The following is a 19,820-nucleotide window of genomic DNA, read 5'->3' on the forward strand; positions in this document are numbered from 1 at the left end:
TAACATACTTCATCTCTCTACCAAGGCTTACAGAAACTCTTCCATAGAGAAGAGATGAACACAAACCTCTCTGATGCCATGGTTATGGACACAGAAAATACACTGAAAAGAGACATTACTTAGGACAATGTGAGCAGTGCAGGGGACAGACACACACAGTGATCATTCATTCTGGAAACCATCTCAGCCCCAGAAAAAATCCTCTTGCAGCAACTCAAGACCTCTGGCCAGAGACACGTTCATAATTAATTAACAATCATGGCAGCAGCAAGGGAAATTGGGAGAAAAGTAGAGCTGCAAACAGAACTACAGTGTCACCTCCACATTTAGGAAAACAACTGAGAGCATATTTACCTTCTTCCTGTTCTCGTGTCTCGCACTACGCAATGCTCACCTGCACAGTTCAGCACAGAAGTCTCCAAATTGGTATTTTCCACTAAACTGTCATAGCTCAAACCTACCTCATCCATGACTCAAGCCACCACACTTCAGGCTGTTGTGGCTGTGACACACAAGCACACAAGTAGCCTGTTCTGCCAATGCTGCATAGGAGTGTTCATCTTTGGCACAGGGTGACAGCAAACAGGAGGGGTGGCTGTGATGTCTTAGCCCATCACATCATCGTGTTGGCTTATCTGCCAGCTCCCTCCATCATCACACAACATTAAAGGGCACATTCAGCAAAGCTGCAGGGTTTAGTCTTTAGGAAGCACTCTGCAGGAGCCTCAAATCCAGTTAAAGTCAACACAAACTAAAGATGCTCAGCACGCCGTGAGATTAAGTCACCAATTAATACTCCACATGCAGGGGAGGGGGAGCCAGCTCAGCACCAAAAAACTCTGTGCTGCAAAGTGGGTGCTCTGAAGCAACCAAGCACAAGGGCTCCAAAGAAAGAAAAATGAATCTGTCAAAGACCCGCATTGGGCCTCCCTCCTGCAAGACAGCAGTAAGATAACTAGATCAGGTAGCTGTAATAGGGCCTGTTAATCAACAGGATCCCCGTTTTCCTTCAGTCTCCTGCAAAGGCACAGATCATTAGCAACACTACAAACCCACAATCCATTTTGTTATTACAGCATGAGTAAGCCATAGGAGTTAGAACCAGCAGATCTTGCAGAAGGAACAGCGTGACATTTATTAGGATTTGACCTCAAGGATAAATATTTCTGTCCTTACTCAGGGCAAACTACCACTAACGTCAGAGGGGAGGACTACCACTAGCAGCAGAGGGGATTTGGAGCAGCAGCAGCACAAGACGGACCTTCAAAGGGGGAAACAATCAGTAGAATGGCATTTGCCTGGGAACAAAACTAATCTGATAACATGAAAATCCTCCTTCAAAACCCCTAACAAAAAGAGACAGACGACTCACAAATACCTTCCAGTCCTCTGCGATTTACTCTTACCTCTGTGATGTTTTCTTGTATTTTCTCCTGCAGGAAAAGAACAAAATACAACTGAGATAAGAAGGCTCCACTAGTGAGAAGGGGAAAAGGAGAGGGTGAGGAATCAGGTGCAATTAAGTGAAGTCACTTCTGCCATGAGATTGCCCCAAACCTGATGTAGCCATTCCCTTCTGCTAACTTCACTGGTGGTGGCCACTAACTTCAGGAGAAAAAGGAGTGTGTGTTTGCCTGTACGCGCATCTTGCCCTTTCTTGTCAGACAGGGTTGCTGCAGCTAGGAAAAAAAAATGAGCTACTACTCTAAATGACTTAACAGGAAGTCCAAGTGGCAGAAAGTTACTTCTACTTACTAGTGAAGTAGTTTTTATGTCTCCATCCAGCAGGTAACTATGGCTTTATCTGTGGAGAGCCGACTAAGATGAAGTGGTGGTTAGGTGATGCATCCAACCACATGGGCTGTGGTGACTCAGTGGAAAACGCCAGCGTTTCTACAGCAGCTTTGCTCTAAAAAGAAAGTCTAGGTCCTAGCAAGTTCTCTGCTCCACCAAATCCCAGATACCACACCACAGAACTTCACTTCAGTTGCACATATCTTGGGACCTAGCTGACCTGAACCCAGGATGAGGAATGGCAAGAGCTGATGAGCATGTTGACAGCACCTCTTCTCCTCCCCAACCCTTACACCACACCAATTGCAGCAAAGGCTGTAAACCTCATACTGTTCTTAGCACGGTGGATTTTGTCTTCTACAGCAGGCAATGGCACAAGCTGCCAACACTCAGAGTAGGGCAATAATCACGAGCCTGGCTGCATGGTTCCCTATGTGGCAATAGAGTTAGCTGCAGAGGTGCAGCAGCACCTGTGTTGTCTGTGAGCTCTTGATCCCACAACAGCCTTTTCCAATGGCTTTGCACAGTGCCTGGCAAAACAGGGTGTTGGCTGCACTCAAGCTCAGCTCTGCCTTTATGTTTTAAAGTAAACCTAATGATCTCTCAACTTCCCAAGTAGTGATGGGAACAAGTCTCAGTGTGGACTGTGATGAGGAGTGCAAGATCAACACCCGGTTAGTTAGCCATACGTCAGCAGACAGTCCCCACCTCTTCAATGTGTAGGTAATAGTTACAATGGGTGTACTGCTATGAACATCAAGTTCTGCTTTTTCATCTCTGATTCTACTGCACATGGAAAATTGTGGCTAAGGCAGGCCCAGAAAACCCAAATGTACTGTTTCTTAAAAATAAGAAGAAACCTGGCAAAAAGAAATGTAGCACTATTTTATACTTAAGAAGCATGAATAGTGTCTCCTGGCTGTCAAATGTTTCATCCAATATTACCTTTAGAAATCATACTCATGCTTGTACCTGCTTCTGTATTCTGACCATTTTAGAATCCTAAAAATCCTAGATATTTACTTTAAAAGGATTTAAAAATTTTTCATTTACACTTCACCGTGTGAAGAATTACTTATTTAAACTTGAACAGATGCAAAGGAGTAAAAGAGCAAACATTCATAGCAGCGTCAAGATTCTAGCTTACTGGCATTCAGGATGCTGACATGTATAAGCAGAAGCCCACTTGGACATATCTGATTCTAAGGGATTTTTTCATTTTAATTTCAGAAAGAGGAAAAGTAGAAAATTCATTTTGAAGAGTTTAGATTCAGAAGTTTATATTCTGAAAAATACAGAACTTCACTAAATTTTTTGGGGGGAAAAAAAGGTAAAAAAGCTGAAAAAAACCCCACCTGAGTAGCCATTCCAATGCAGGCTGATTAAAATATTATTCCCAAGAAATCCAAATTTGGTTACATTTTTATTTCTGCTATATAACTTTTTAAAGTTTCAAACAAAGTTATTTACAAGTTAATTCTTTCCCCTTAAAGTGTCTTATGGTGCATTCCAGCGCTGTCAAAACTACTTTTCTCTTTATTGGTTAATGACTTTCATATAACTTTATAAAGTGTTTCTCTTTCAGCCAAGCTTCACATTTGAGCAAAGATACCATTCATTAACTCCTGATTAGCTAAGATAACCTTGTATATTTTAAAAAGGTGACCCAGCCTTAGGGTCCTCTTTGTGTCTGAGTAATAACATCACTTTTCAGATCAGTTTCACCTTTAACGTTTCTTTTACTCAACAATATTTTTACTGTGTTAGAAAACCACGTATTATCACAGATGACAGTACTATGAAAAAAGCACTTGCCTAGTCACAGGAGTTTTAAAAAAAGATATATACATTTTTTTATTATTGTTGTTTACTGTTTCCACACCTGCAGTCCAATTACAGTCAATGTTTACATGTACCAAGTTAGTGACTGCATTTACCGGCGCTGAATTTGCATGTTACAGTTGAAGAGAATATAACTAAAGGAACCCTTGTTTATAGATTCACTATTGCTACTGAATGCACTTGCTTTAAAAGGAACACCAATAGCAGCTTATGATATCCAGAAAAAAAATATCCTCCTGTATGCCTGAACTTCCAGCATTTCAAAACAGTGCTACTCACCAACATTATAAAAAGATAGTGTTGATAACATAAAGCTCTCTCCAAGTATAGCCTTCAGCTTGCTTTTGGAAACACAGACAATGTTGACATCTACCTGCTTTATGCTTACAAACTACCACTTACACCTGCCTTCCATTAAATGAGATCATTGCAAACAAGGAAATGAGAAGGTGCCTCTTTTAATAGCACAGCCAGCACCAGTGGTTGGCTGCAATTAGCATCCATGTGTGAATGAACTAAAGAAAACTGGAGGGTAGGGATTCAGGTTTGCTTGATTATTTTAAAAAAGATGCATGACAAGCTATCCTGGTTTATCTCCCCAGGAGGAGTCTATGCAAAGAAGAACTAGCTGCTAATCTGCCTTTAGCAGATGCTCTAGGATAAACCTCAAAACGGACACATTCATCTTCCAGTCAAGCTCAAGGAACACATGACTTTCTGAACAAACCCAAACTATCCCTCTTTCCCTGGAGGAAAAGAATGAGAAAAACCTAAAGGAGGTGGCGTTATAGCTTCCCACACCTGTGGGCTGTCCTGTGCTCATACCTGCAAGAGGCTTATTGATATTACCAAATCTGTGTACGTTCAGTTTCTTTTTCTGCTGTGCACGTGCCATGCCAGAAGAACTGCCACATCCATTCAACTCCTGTTACCTGCTATGGAACGTATTACTCATGGGTCTACATTTAGCTTACATTAAAAACATAAATTAGAACAAGGTAGATTTTTTTTTCTCATGCTGAAGAAAATTAGCAGATGACTCACACTAGGTAGGCCCTATATTACTTCTGTAAACTAGAAATAACTTCACTCAGCTTAATGCAATTACACCTGCACAAGTGTAGTATGAAGTGAGTCAGTCCTAGTACAAGAAGGCTGCTGAAGCCTAATGAAAATAAACCCAGTAAGAGCTTTAAAAATAGGTATTTTGTAACAATGAAAACGAAATAAAGTGGTGGGTAGGACAAAATTTCTGACTCAGATGAAATCACAAGAGAGTTGTGCCCACTATTTCAGTACCTGCTCTTCTTGGGATGAATGAACCCTTCATGTGGCCAAAGGAACAATACCATATACTGGCCCAACATAAAATTAAGACAGACTTTTGAAGGTATTTAAGCAGCACCAAGATGGAGCTAGCTACAGCTATATGGGCACTCAACTCCCATTGTAATAAACAGATGCACAAAATTTATCTCTGTGCTTCAACGCTCGTCAGCTTCTTCAAGGCTAAGTATCAGTTCCCAGGGTTATGTTTCTACCTCTGCAATTTAATTCTGGTGCACCCTCAGGCAAATCACTTTCTTCCTATGTTTCCCCTTCAGACCATTTTCCATTAGTGTATTAGCTCTTCAGGGTTGAGGCTTTAGCTATATGGGGTTTTGCATATCAATTTATGATAGTGGGCCACAACTGGAACCCAAATAACTACTTTGTAGTTGTTGCAAAACACAGCCACCCTTCCTGTGCATCTAGAAATCTAGAGATTAAGAGAATGTAGTAGAAAAACAAAACTGTGTCTGAATTTGGTAACGACGTTCTCAGGTCTTATCCTTCTAAGAGAGATGAGTGAGTTAATGCGACTGTGTAGGTATGGAGAGGAGTGAGGGCGGAGGGGTTGGGGGAATTAAGTAACTCTGCCAACTGCTCTGTTTTTGCCCCATAATCATACAACTCAGAATATCAACTAGCTAGATGAATTGCTCTTTCACTCCTACACAGCCTCTGAAGAATTACCTAAACCACTTAAATTTTTTTACTCATAATAGTGGCTTGGTTAACGTGGTGTTATTCCACATTTATTCCACAGGGTTTGGTATTAATGGCATCTTTTCAGTATATGGAGTAAAACTGTGGGTGCTGCAGGAGGATCTTTGCCTAACTTCATTCCTGGAAATTTATACTAAAATCTGAAAGTTAATAAGCATCATGCTCTGCTCACACACTGTGGCTAGAGACTAAGTGTTGTATCAGCCCTTGGTCAGGTCTCGGCAGGTTTTTAACTCCACTGTGGTGATCAGCCTTAGGCCACCACTGACGGATGTGCGGTTAATGACCTGAGGTACGCACAGGTGAGTGCAGGTGACACTTTTCAGTGAGTTAATGCTTCCCAACTCAGGAATGCCAAGTGCCACAAGCACGCCCTAAGCCTGCCAAGATGGTCAAGTGACTCAATTTGCAGCTGAAGCTCAGAATCAGCACTCACAGTGGCTTAATCTAACACATTTTGTTTTGCTTGGCCATTGCAGTGGGTTCGGAGGGCACACACAGTTGGTCAAAGAAGTTTAGCAAGCCAGATAGATCTTTTGAAGTCCTTAAAACTCGGTGGCCTGTGCTCTCCCCTTCATACCACCAGCTGACAATGCACAAGCCTGAATCTAACACAGTGTCTGCTTTCAGGTTGGATCCACGCTTCTTCGGGAAAAAGAGAGCAATGACTTTTTAAGGCACCAAGAGACTACCTGAAGTGAATCTGCTGCAGCGGTTTAAAAAGATGTTGTGCCCAGCCACCTTGTGCACAGCACCCTGCCGCAGGTCAGCACCCTCGTAGCACAGCTGGTGGATGCAAGTCCATCCCTGGGCATCAGCTGCTTCGGTGCAAAGTTCAGCCTTTTGGCTTAAACTGCCAACAATGGCGGCTTTAAGCAAAGACTATGGGTTTCGTACTGCCACCTCTGTGGTGGAGAAAAGGCAAAAGAAACTACCAGGACAGTAACTCCTTCAGCTGATGCAGCCTTGCCAGAGATTGCCTGCTGTACACTTATTTTTGTCACCGACATCGGCAAACATGATCAGAGCTACACGCAGAGAAAGGAAACTCCTGCCTGAAGAGGAACGTTTTACAAACATTAATTCTCCAGGGGAACCACGATTGTTAAAGAAAACACTTGCCACAAGCAAATATTTAAAATGAGTTATTCATAGGCTCGAGGGGGAAGAGGGACTTTTCCTCTTCTATATTTAGAAGCTTTATAATTAGCATGTTGAAGATATAAGTGGGAGCTTAATCATCCGTTAACAAAAGCACCCAACAACGGCTGTCCTTCGGTACTGGAGTCCCACCACGTCCATAGCTCACGCAAGCCGGGGCTATTCATCCCTGCTTCCCTGCAGGGCTCCTCTTACCAGCTCATTCAGAAGCACAAAGAGAAAAAGCCACTTTACTGCGATGAAACATCCACCTTGTAACATGCACATTCTCACCGGTCTTTTTCTTTTCTTTCCTTTCCTGCCAGAGCTGAGCTTCCGACGTTCGAATAGGTGTTAAGATAACACTACTAAAAGCCTGTTTTGTAGTTTAGCAAACCAACAGTGAGATAAGCGATGAAATTTGGCAAAAGAAAAACTAGTCTGTCTACAGGTCAAGTCTGGAAGATTCTTCCTGCTATTTTGTTACCCATAAGCAAATCTACGGTTTTACTGAATGATATCTCTCCCCTTCCTTTTTCTGTAAGAGCCGACCATAATTCATGTTTACTGCTTTTGTCCCCAAGTCCTTCCAGCTCATTGGTCCAGAATCCCCAAGATTTCCCCTCGATGGCCATGTCTAGGCAGGAGGATTAAGAGCATTTCCCAGCTTCCAAACCCAGGTGCCCGCTCTGGCCATATCATGGTGCCACAGCATTTTATCCTGGGGGTAGTTGCCATCCCCGTACATCACTCATAGGGAGAGGATAGTGGCTGGAGGCTCAGACCAAGCTAGATTTTCTGACTGATGGGGTCACTTAAATAAACTGAAAATCTTTTCTCCCAGCAGCTCGATATTCTGAATCATGCAGTGCGTTACCAATTAATCGTCTTCATCACAGGATTAGTGATGCATTTATGTTACGTTACCAAAGCCTATATTAATAACCATGTATAAATCAATTCACAAAACCCCAATCTCACAGCACAGACTACGGACCAGCATCTGTCAAAGCTCAGGATCCCATGGGAGCCCTGACCAAAACTCAGAAATATACTGAGATCACCAGACTTCAAAGGGTATGATGCCATCAACTCCAGCTGGGTTTTTAATTCCTTAATTGAAACTGGAAGACCAGCTTACTTGCTTTACTCATTCCCTAGTCAATAATTTTTAAAAAAAAAAAAGTTATTTTTTCTTCCACATGGGCTGTTTACCAGAATACTGTGCTAAGTTAAAAACAATACAATCACAGACACTAGCGACAGCAGAGGAGAAGAAACGGCAAGAAGTGGGTGAGGAAAGAAGAAAATATTTCAGCTGGTACTTGAAATTTGATGGAGGGTTTATGTAGGATTTTTAAAAAACAAGAGGAGTCATTTTAAATTGGACCCTGAACTACATGGCGACATAGAGAAATCATGAGAGGATGAGGCAGTCACTTGTCCCATTTTAAGTAGATTAGAAGAGCCTGCACACTCTGAAGCATGGGCATGTGAGGCACAGGCATACAAAGACAAGAAATGTTCACAACTTGAAATAGGTACAATTGATTTCAGTAGAAACTAAGACAAGACAGTTGAGAGGCACAATAGATTTACAGCTGAAAAAGTAGGGGAAAACCTTCACATCTTGGAAACAAGAAGTCCTGCTACAAAGTGGAAATGAAGCTTGCACTCAACTCACAATCAGTAAATAATGTATGTAAATAATTCAAGGTCAGAAAATATCTTCAGTGATTTTGCCCAAGGAAAACGCTATTTTGATAAATTTTAGCTGGATTTTACCAGTCTATCTACTGAGTTTGCTAAACAACTGGGCAAAAAAAGAAACTTAAAGCTTCATCTCCAAAATGTATTGCAGTCATTAGGACATAAGAATGATCAATTGATGTCTCTTGTGTTGCCTCTGCTTTGCTGTGACCTTTTGCCGTGACAGGGCTTTTACCTGTGGCTTAACAACCAGTTTCCCACTCGGTCATTTGGGGGTCTAATGCGTTTACAGAGTCCATGTGAAGCATAGCTGGAGAGCCAATGTGTTCAAATTCTCCTTACAGAAAAGCCTCTGTGATTGCACAGGCGGTGAGGAACATCTTCTGCAGTACAGCTCAAGGTAGCTGCAATCCCTTCTCTACCCATTTAATAAAGAGTGGACAGAGCCTGGAGGTGTTAGACGGGTGTTATGAATACGATCTGAATGGACTGATGTTAATGACACTACTATACTACATGCTCTCATGAGAGCTGATGACCTTAAATTGCACTCCAGTCCAAATTCCTTTGTTGTTCACACAGCCAGAGTGCTAAGCACCAATACCTTAACAAAGCAGGGAGTCAAGTTAAGGGAGGGGGAAGGAGGAAGGGGGAAAACAGGGGTGGTAAGAAGGGAGTGGCTCTTGAGATTTGCTCCTGCAGATAATGAGGACACAACTGGCTTGACCTACTTGACACTACAGACTTGACCGATGGCTTGATCTCATCTCCCAAGGCTAGTGTAAATGCAGCCACCTATTGACTCTGGGCAGGAGGGTTGGGTAGGACCACATACAGCTATAATGTTTTTATTCAAGCAGTAACATAAGAGATGTATCAAAGGTATTTTGTTTTCTGATGACATAAAGATGATCCATGATCAATTGTCATTATTTTGTTTAGCTTCATTTCAACAAAGGGCAATCATGGCTTGCTCAAACTTCAGTAAACAGCATCTGCCATCAGAAGAGGCAAGGTAACTGCTGTGTATCTTTCCATGACACAGTATGTATACCAAATGAGGAGAAAAAGCAGCAAAGGAAAAGTTTACTTAATTAGTCTGCATTGAACACTGTATCTATAGGAAGGTTTTGACCAAGACAGTCTGAGGTATGAGGATCTGCAGGGAGCCTTGGGAACCCCAAGGGGACAGCTGAGTGCTCCAGCTTCATCACCAAATGAGGTTTTCAGTAAGGCCAAATCAGAAGGGCAAACTCAAATTCAGTACTGGAACAGCCCTCTACTGGGCAATAGACTGGACTGGGATTCTAAAGCGCTGGCATCTTAACTACAAAAGAAGTCAGCAAATGTTCTAAAAACTTCTAAAAATATTATTTCATTCATGTGGATTTTGTACAGAGTCAGTACAATTACTGAAATCTTGAGGTTCTTCCTCCATATTTACTGTTTTCCATCATTCCTCATGTGAAAAAAAAAAAAAAACCAAACAGCAAACAAAACCACAAACAAAACCAACAAAAACCCCTGCCATTGCAGTTGGTGTGGATTTAGCTGAAGAAAAATATGAAGTAAAAAGTAAAATGGATCTGTTTCTGAAAATGTAACCCTTTGAAAAGAATACGATCTACTGCTCGTTCTGCTTTTTCTTAGTACACAACAAGCAAATTCTCTTGTGCTTCACACATATCACATTCTCAAGAAAAGTGCATGCTCATAAAAATCCAGTTACAGGGAAGTACATTTCAGGAAAATGAAGTCCTGAGGTCTGAAAAGAATACAGAGCAGTTCTCAGTATTCATACTTAAAAAAAAAAAAAAAAAAAAAGATAAGGATTGTCCAATCACCATACTGTATGACCTCCGTATATTCACTATTTGAAAAATACATATAGTCTGACCAAGCATTGCTTTCTAGCTGGCCAGTCCAGATGACTTATGGAACATTTGGCTCTGAAATTAGTAAAGGTGATGACCTGCAAAGTACAGGATGGGTGGTACTTCAACATGCCTATTCTGTAGCCTCTCCCACTGGAAGAGATTGTGGCACTTAGTGCACAATGGGATTGGAGGGACCGGGAGGGAAGAATACCTCCCCACTGCTCTGAGCATAGATGTGCTTCACATTGTGTTTGCACAGCAACACTGACCTCCACAAGTGGGATGCTGCTTCCTTGCTATTACAATGTCTCAAAAAAGGGAGCGTATACGCAATCTTTCCTGTGCGTTTTTTAGTTGTATCCTGTTCGTTTCCCTAAGAAAAGAGCTTGTGAAAATGAGTCATATCAACAACAAGTGTACAAGGGAACAGTTCCTCTTGGAATAAGGCAGAGCATAATTTTGCAGAGCGCATATAGGCGCAATATTAATGTATCGTGTACATTAGAAGCGCATAATACTGTCTAATGGGAATTCCATTCCCCCAGTGGCAAAAAGCTGTTAGACCCTGGAAGAAACAAGCATGTACAGATTAAAACTTATTTTAATCACTGCTACTATGCAAAATGAACATATTCAGGTTCTGCGGGAGCCAAACAGGCAGCTGTCCAGTTTGTTTCACGCAGGGTGGCTCTGTGATTAGTTACAGCATGCACGACAATGGGGAGGGGGGAATCATTCTTCATACCCGGGATTAAATATCAAGACAGGAAAAATGGACTGGAATTACATCAGACCAGACCAGCCACGTGCATGAAGTCACTAAACAAATCTGCATCTTGCCCTAAGCTCTAGTAAATCTATCAGACTGTTGCTTGTTATTGTTTCCCCCTCCAACCTTCCTCCCCCCGAAAACAACCCACCCCCTCTGTCTGCTAGTAGACAGCTGGTGTGACGCAGAATTTTAAATCTCGTGTTTTTGTGCCAGGCCCTCTTCTGACTCTGGGTTACAGGCTGAAACACTCGGATTACTGTTGAACAAGCCTAAATATGGGGCAAAAAAATTGCTGCACAAAGATGCAGTGTTCCCTTTCCAAAAGAAGGTTCACTTCCCCATCCCCACCTCCCAACCACCCCCTCCTTCAGCACACTGGTAGTTTTTTAAAATTATGCAAGCCTTTTAGTGACACTACTTTGCATAGCAAGTCAGGACTGCTATTGTCCTGACAGTCTCTTCTCATTAATAGACCAACTATTAGTCACTCTTAGGAAAAGGCAACATTTAAACTTCTCATAAAGAGCCAAGGCTCTTTTTCTGGGCTTCCCAGCGCTCTGTGTTTCTCCAGGAGCAGGGACATTACAGAGGGAAGTCATCTGAACAATGATGGTCCTCTGGGATAGCCAGCGCAAGCCTGTTTGCAGAGGAAAAGTGGTTTCCTGGAGGATCCTATCCTCAAAATTGCTGGTTGCAGCAGAGCTCAGCACCTTCAGTAGACTGCCTGCTACTCTGTCAACACCATTGCAGTATCACTACACCATTATTCTCTGCAGAGAGTAAAGAATGTTGCCCATCTCTCTCTCTTTCCTTCCTCCATCCCCCAAGCGTGAATGACACAGGTGTGACGGCACACAACTGGCTCCACCGAATTAGGCATGAGGGCAGAGGGAAGGAAGAGAGGAAGGAGGAGAGGGAGAGAGGCAGCATCCGCCGCCATCTGCAGCTTGGAAACAGTGCCCTGTGGTCTCAGCGTGGGAATTCCTTGCCACACAGGGGGAAACTTTGGGAGAAGGAACTGGGATGGGCAGGAAGGTGGATGGGAACAGGCGTTGAGCGTGCATACAGAGAATAGAGGAGGCTGTGCACGATTTCTGTTTCTTAAGGCCCTACTCCATGCTGTCACCAGCTGTCTCACAAGCATCTAGATACCACCACAACCATGGGGGGAGAGGGGTGTGTCTTCAAAAGCCTCAGATATAAAGATGTATTTAAATAAGCAAGTCCTGTCCTTTCCACATACCAGGTGCCATGGCTGCGACAGCAACACTAGTTCTGAAAAGTTTGGCTGCTGTAAGGGACGAGCGAAGTTCCCTGCCTCTGGCCCAGAAGAGAAGCAGATCTGCCTCCATAAGGTAAATAGGTAATTCAAAATGCAATTTGATGTTTCATAGAATGTGAGGCTAGGTGGGACCATTATGATAATTTACTCCAAGTTATTCAGCAAATTTGCATAACTCAGGAATTTCATTCTTCTCCATTTGCAAGAAGATATCTTCACTGCAGTTGAGCTAATTGGAAACAGGTCTTCTAGAGATTGCTGAGCATTTACACAAAAGCCTTTCTCTGCAAAGCACTTTAAAGACATTCTCTGTACGACGTGAATGACTTCATCTACACATCCAGTCTAACTGCATCCAAATCCGTAGGCTCTCTGCACCTGGAACACTAGTGCAAAGAGGGAAAAGAAAGATGACTACTCAGACAATGCTAATGGGAACACTGCGAGGGAGAATTTTGACTGGTGTTACAAAAAGAATGTGGCCAAGATGCCAAAGAAAGTTCCCCCATCCTCTAAAGAAACAAAGCAATGGCCTCCTAAAGAAGAGACCCTCATTCACCTGAACAAAGACATGCTAGGAAAGTGACACAAAGCCGTGTTTTGTGCAGCATTTATAACCAGAGGTGTTCTTGCAGCATCGAGGTTTACCTGCAAGGTCTCATGTTAGATTCTGAGTGAGGGAAAAAACACTGCGCTACAGACTGGGTGGCATTTTCAAACACCCTTAAAGGCAGCCCTTCTCCCTGTGTTTTTCAGCAAAACTCAAACTCCTAAATGACTTGCATATACCTTGTGCTATGAGCTATTTTAATCTGGAAGTAAATAAATCTAACAAATATTTACAGGTAGGGATGTGAAGAACTCACAGGACTATCTCTTTCCTCACTAGCACCTATTTAAAAAAAAACAACACACCAACCAACAAACCTCTCTCTGGTTCTCCTCTCCATCCTATTTATGAGTCAGTATGCTCTTTTGTAGATGATCTCCGAATTCTCCCCTCCCAGCCTCAACCCCCACAGTTTCCTCTCCTTTCACTTTGGAAGCAAGTCTGAAAAAAGAGTTCTCCCATCTGACTGTAGCTGTCTCTGCTGCATCAATATGTGTATAGGAGCATATTTAAATTGTGTATTCAGACTCTTTGCTTAGCAGACACCAGTAACTGCTTACTGCTAGTGAATCCCAGAAAACCAGCTGCTCCACAGGAGGCATGGGAGGAAGTGTGATCTGAGCATCATTCACAGCAACCATCTGAACTGCTCAGCCTTGCAAGGGGGTTTATGCTCTACTTCTGCTCCTTTGCCCTTGGATGCTTGCTGTAGCTTGTGCCATTGGCTCTGCAGGGACTCCCTGCATGCCACAGCTGTAGCTCAAGGGCTCTGTACTGCCTTAGCTGTTAAAAATTGCACAGATCTTATGTTTAATTTGTGCTAATCTTGGTGTTGAAATGAGATTTGCGCCAAGCCAGGATTCGTGCTACAGATGGATATTGTGCAACTTTCTGTCTTGGCTAGGAGTTTTGTGCATGAATAGTATCTGTCCCTAGGAGTGTAAGAAATCACTCCTAAAGTGATGACACAGACCCACTAATAGCCATTCAAAGTGTCACATTAATAACAAAATGACTCCACAGCTTGACAGATGTGGAAGAAAAGAAACTTATCATACATGTCTATATGCATCTTAATAACTGAATTGTCTCCTACATCTCTCTCTCCAAATAAGACTATGATAATCCACTCCTGCTGCATCCCTGAGCTCACATGGACTTCTTTACCCAATATTACCAATTGCTAGGCGTGGAGGTCCTCCCAAAGAAGGCAAGGCAGACTGCTGCGGCATGAATTGGACTCCTTGGCAGAGAGACAGCTTTTCAAACCTCTTCCTGACAGCCATGTAGAGCTATGGTTCTCTGAGAGCTCTGCACTCCCCACCTTCTTGGCCAGGAAAATTAAAAAATCCCCAACATGGACATTACCACTTTTTTAGAGGAATCCTGATTCCACTGAAGTCAACCAGGTGAGTTTATTACAACCAGTTTCACCAGAGTTTGAGCTACACTCTTAATCTGTTGCAAAATTTGAATTCTGGTTTCTTTGTATTTATAATCACACCTTCAAAATTAATCTGCTTTTCAAATATCCAGGACAACTGCAGACAAATTTTGGCAGAGGCCTGGAGCAGTACTGAGTCTGACGGAGGAAGGACTATTACTCAGCTACAATTCAAAATTAAGCACAAAATTGGGCTTAACACTGTCGGAGAAAATTTTGCACCGTCACGGGGCTAAACAACTTTTCTCAAGCCATCAATTACTGGGAAAACCTAGCTTTTCAAAGAAAACAAACAAACAACAAAAAAAACATGCTCCAAAGACCAGGAACTGGATTCTAATTTCACCCCCACAAATGCATTGGTATCAATGAGGTCATTCTTTCCAGTATTTACAGCACAGTTCAGGAGATCAAAAACAGTCTTATGAATCCAAACAAGCCCTTCTAGAAAACCTCCGCTTTATCCAATTCCCCAGTGTTTTGAGAGCAATTCGCATCTGTAGAGGTATGTTTCACAGCTGCTACAGTGTTTTAATGGGTCAGCCCTAATAAGTGAACCTCAGTCTTCCCTCATCCACCAGTCAGGATCAGAGACAGACTATCTGTAGTATTTTGAAGCAGCTGAAGTGATTTTTTGATGGAACAAGGCAAGAGAGAATGGAACAGGAAAATGTCACATGAATTGCAGGAAGAAACACGCTAAATAAAAATCCTTTCAAGGGCTGAGTTGGGTTTAATATAGTGTTTGAATCCACCAAAAGCTGGAAGATTAGGAGATGAGCTGGCCTCACAGCCTTTAAAACGCACATACACACACAGAGGATTTTTCAGTGTTGTCTTCCATCGGGTTTTATTTCTTTCTGTATGGACTCCTATCCCATCAAGACAGTTTTAAAAAAGAATTCCAGAAAGAGACTCTTAATTTCCCTTTGACCCGAGGTTTAAATTCGTCTTCCCCAAAATAACTTTTTTCATATCCTTGTTTCCAATGCAGGATTGAAAGCTTTATAGCAGTGATATTTGAAAAGCACCGAATTTAATATTAGAAAGGGAGTCCCTTTCTTCTACGACAGACTGTGGTCTTCTTTTTATGACTGCTGAAATAAATAATTGCTTTTTGGGCTGCAGGTATGATTCATTTGTACTACCTCCAGAAGAATAATGTTTTTTTTATGATTACGGCAAAAACTAGAGAGTGTATATTATTTCTTAGTCAACATTTTAGTATTAAACATGAAGTCTTTTCTCTTTCCTTACCTACAGGATTCATCTATTGATTTAGGATTCAAATCAAAGTCACTGTGTGGAACAAAGTAACCGAAGGACTGTGGCAAAATGTATCAGTTTACTGAATTACTACACCTCCAAGAATCCTACTTTCTAATTAACTTTTTCTGAAGTTGCTGTTCTGCTATTTATTAGAATCTATTCTCTCCTCTGTCCATTTGTCAGTCATGAGATTAGCAGCTGGCAGCACTTCTCCTGTTCCCCTTATGGATCAACCAGACCCCGACAAACCTTAAAACGAGTTGAGTCATTCATACCCACAGAGCAGCTCACAAATCTCTATGCCATACTGGAGTGCTGCCGCCTCCAGAGCGTACCCAGCACCCACTCGCTAACCAGTGAGACCTTCTTAATCCTTCTAGGAATCGTGACAACCACAGGAAAAGTGAAATTCAGACCTAAGAGGCTTGCAGAGAGGTTCCCTGACATGGTCCTCTGACAAATAATCCCTGTCTATGCTCATTAGGAAAAGCAAACGAGAAACAGGGTGGCAGCAGCTGTATTTAAATATGGTTGAAGGTAGCTCAGCTCTGCTCCCAGGGCAAACAGGGCTTCAGTTTAAACCTAGACCCTCAGGAGGTTGAGGAGGACTGAAACCAAGACCAAAGACAGACTGAGTGCCTCTCTCACCTCCAGAAATGAATTAGCATATTCATATTTTCCACTTGAAAACTGACTAATTTACACATTTCCTAACAAAGTGCTGCTTTCTGAGGGGCTTTTTTAACCTCTACTATCTGCTGCCAGCTAAAATATTTGGGGACAAAGCCCACTGTGTAGAGCCTGCCTCTGGAATTGAAGGGAGTTCTTTGTCTTCCTGTTTACAATGGACACATAAATAAAAACGGAACAGATCAGGATACTGTCACTGGCAGAACCAGCTGTTCTGTATGTGACATTTTTCAACTAAGGAAACCTAAAAATATCGTAGAGCACACAGAGATAAGACACGGAAACAGATAACTGAGTGGTGGCACTCTAACACTTGCCAGATCATCTTCAGTAACCAAGGCTCCATGTTTTCCCATTGAAATCAGTTGCTGCTTCACCATTTACTTCAGGAACAAGTCTGGATCTTACACAAATGTTTGCATTGAGATCTCTTCACTGTCAATAGGATGAACGGTGCTTTGCAGAGGATATGCCCTCAGTGCTAAAATATTGTTCCAGATCTTCAGCAAAACCATCAAGTTTTCAAAGACACTAATTTATATGTGTTTCTATCTTCTTTCCCCATCAGATTTCTTAGACCAATTCTACACTGACAGGTTTGAGTAGGAGAGTCTAAAACATGAGTTCAAAGTCAAACATCCCATTTGAGAGGCAGTTCAGAGATTGCTGCTGTTTGTAATGTCATTTTCAGCCGCATGAGGAAGTACTACACTGAGAATAAAGGGGTTTATTATGTATTTAGCAATTTAACATTATAATCCCAGCTACTGGGAAGAAGGTTAAAGTCCATTTTCTCTCCTCTCCTTCTGCAATGCTTAAAGCATTACAGGGGCAGCAGCAGGTACCAGTGATGCTGGTACTACTGTAATAGCTAGAAACCAAGGTTTTATTTTTCTGCATAAAAGCAACCAAAATCAAACCAAAAATATTTCCAATCTGGGTCCTCAGCTGCCGTAAACTAGCTCATCTCTACTGCAACTAGCAAAGCTCTTTGGATATATGCCTTTGCATTCTTCAATGCCGTCAGACACAACACCTAATCCTACTGTTGAAAGGGGCTTCAGTGCTTTCTCTGTTCTTGAGAAATCGGGAAGTAACTGAAGCTGCTTCATGGAGCTTTATGAGTCCTAATTAGAGGATGGGAGTTCACAGTCCCACAACTAGGGGTCCAAGTGCTAAAGCAAGAACACCCCAACACAGCCACCACTGCTCATACTTCCCTAGAAAAACCGTCAGCTTGAAAAGCAACCATGCAGTCAGATTTTGAAATCAGGTCTCCAAGCTCTGCTGCTAACACTGCCCTGTAATGGCTCCCACCTAATCTTAACCAATACATTTTGCAGAGCAGAAGGTCCTGAGTTTAAGAGAGTGCATTATTAGCAATCATAGGAGAGTGGAGGGCAGACTCATATGTAACTCTTGTGTATGCAGTGTCCAAGCCTGGAGCTGAATAAGGCAAGTCTGAATAAAAGGCTGCCTCTGGACAGGATCCATGGGGCAAGGAAGACAGAACACAGCAACAGACTCAAGGCCCTTTTTCTGGCAGCAGCAGCTATTGAGAGCCATAAGCAAACAATCAACACATCCTTAAGAAACAGTTTCTTGCAGGCTGAGCTTGTCAGCCTTCATGAGTGAGCACTGCTTGGGAATAAGCCCCATGGGAGGAAACAAACGGACATCCCCGCAGCTGCTGAGAAACTGAGGAGATCCAATCCTGAATTAAACACACGCTCAGCAGGAGTGCATGTGCACACCAGCGGTGTGCAGAGGAGGCTGGCAGCCCATCAGCAGCCAGAGAGTGAGTGCGCATGTGTGCTAGCGGGGACAGGGAGGCACAGGGTGGTGAGAAGTCACCACTTGCACCCAGTGGCACTCCTGGAAGGCAGGCAGCCCTCCAGCAGCCAAGAGGGAAAGCCCCATCTGAAATATCCCAGAAGGGATGTGAAGCTGCTCCAGTCCGATTCATTTATGACGATGATAAAACTCAGAAGCGTTTCTGGGAGGTCCCTGCTGCAGGGAAAGATGGTACATTCATTCCCAGGAAGACAGGATCCTAATGGCTGCATGTCTGGTGTATGCAGCTGTTTGGCTGGAGTGAGCTCCTACAAGGAGAAATCCAGAGTAAACCTCTCCCGGACATTCAGGCACAACATAAGAAAAAAGGGCAAAATTGTCAGTTCTCAACTTTCAAGGTTTCCCACAGAGTTTCATATACCTCTAATAGTACCTGTGCCCAGGAAACAGCTTATTCAGAAACCTTTTCTGAAAGTTTATTAATATTAAACCACTAAAAGATTCTAAGTTGTGATTAAACCTAAATTAATATCTAATAGGTCATGTATAAAATACAACATTTATTTCATAGATCCCTGGTTCGAGACACCCAAATATTTTGCTACAGCTAACTTACTGCCCAGTGAGGCAATTTATCACGCTCCCTTAAACCTGAGAAAACATTATGGGTCCACTGACTTGATTCTCTTATAAATTGCTGCACAGAATCATCAAACCATGAACATGTGTATGTCAAGTAAAAACATTTCAGTAATGTTATTGCATTAGTATTTTAGCTCATTCTTAAACAATAAAAGCAAAAGGAATCTGTACATGGCCTAAGGACCATCTCCTCATACTGCTATCCTTGCAAAGCAACCAGGCTGTCCTAACCAAGAAGCCATGTGTTGATACACAAGGAAAAGGAGAAGGAAATCCTTCCACTCCACTCCAGAGACAAATTCAGTATCTTGTCTGGCTCTTACAGCAACGTATGACTCATGTTGCAACAGACACCTGGCTTCAGCCTCACAAAAACCTGCCCTTTGCACGCTGTCCAAAAGACCTCCCTGTTCCTTGAAAATGCACATCCCGTGCCCAAACCTCCAAAGGCCAACCATCCTATGGGATCAAACTGTACTGGGCACATGGCAAAAAAAAAGCCCTCACCAGACTTGCTTAAGCAGAAAACACACTGCATTAGGGGAGACTGAAAAGAGCCTCAGTTCAACCACCCCTTTTGCAGCCTTTGGGTTTCCATTCCCTTCAAACCAAGTGGGCTGAGATGGGGTGAAAATTAAAAGAGGCCCTTTCCCCACCCCCTGGAAAAGCCAGGAATTGCAAGAGGTGATGAATATTGGTTTGCCCACTGAGTCACTGTCAGTAAACACACCAGCTGGCACTTGGGGTGGGAAAACAGGGAGGAAAGTACCAGAGTAGCCACAGGTGAAGTCCTACCAAGGACAGGTCCAACCCAACGCTGAGCACCTGAGACTGTTTAAATCATCACAGCCCTTCTCCTTTAAAAAAGGGTTTCAGTGACCTACTGGATATTTGCCTGCTGCAGA

At 42.7% G+C, this 19,820-nt stretch overlaps 1 protein-coding gene across 2 annotated transcripts in view; it reads right to left on the reverse strand.

The window, feature by feature from the left end:
• Window positions 1-19,820, reverse strand: part of PDE1C (phosphodiesterase 1C) — a gene marked incomplete at both ends in the record, with an annotated part of 391,441 nt that overhangs the window by 256,704 nt on the left and 114,917 nt on the right. The window contains one exon of one of the 2 annotated variants that reach the window (XM_082479398.1): window positions 1,407-1,433. The exons of the other annotated variant lie outside the window; for it this stretch is intronic. Coding sequence (XP_082335524.1) covers window positions 1,407-1,433 — 27 coding nt within the window. The remainder of the gene's footprint in view (window positions 1-1,406; window positions 1,434-19,820) is intronic. 2 annotated transcript variants of the gene reach the window in all.

This window comes from Vanellus vanellus, assembly GCF_965231255.1.
Source record: "Vanellus vanellus genome assembly, chromosome: 2".
In the NCBI taxonomy this organism is placed as follows: Eukaryota; Metazoa; Chordata; class Aves; order Charadriiformes; family Charadriidae; genus Vanellus; species Vanellus vanellus.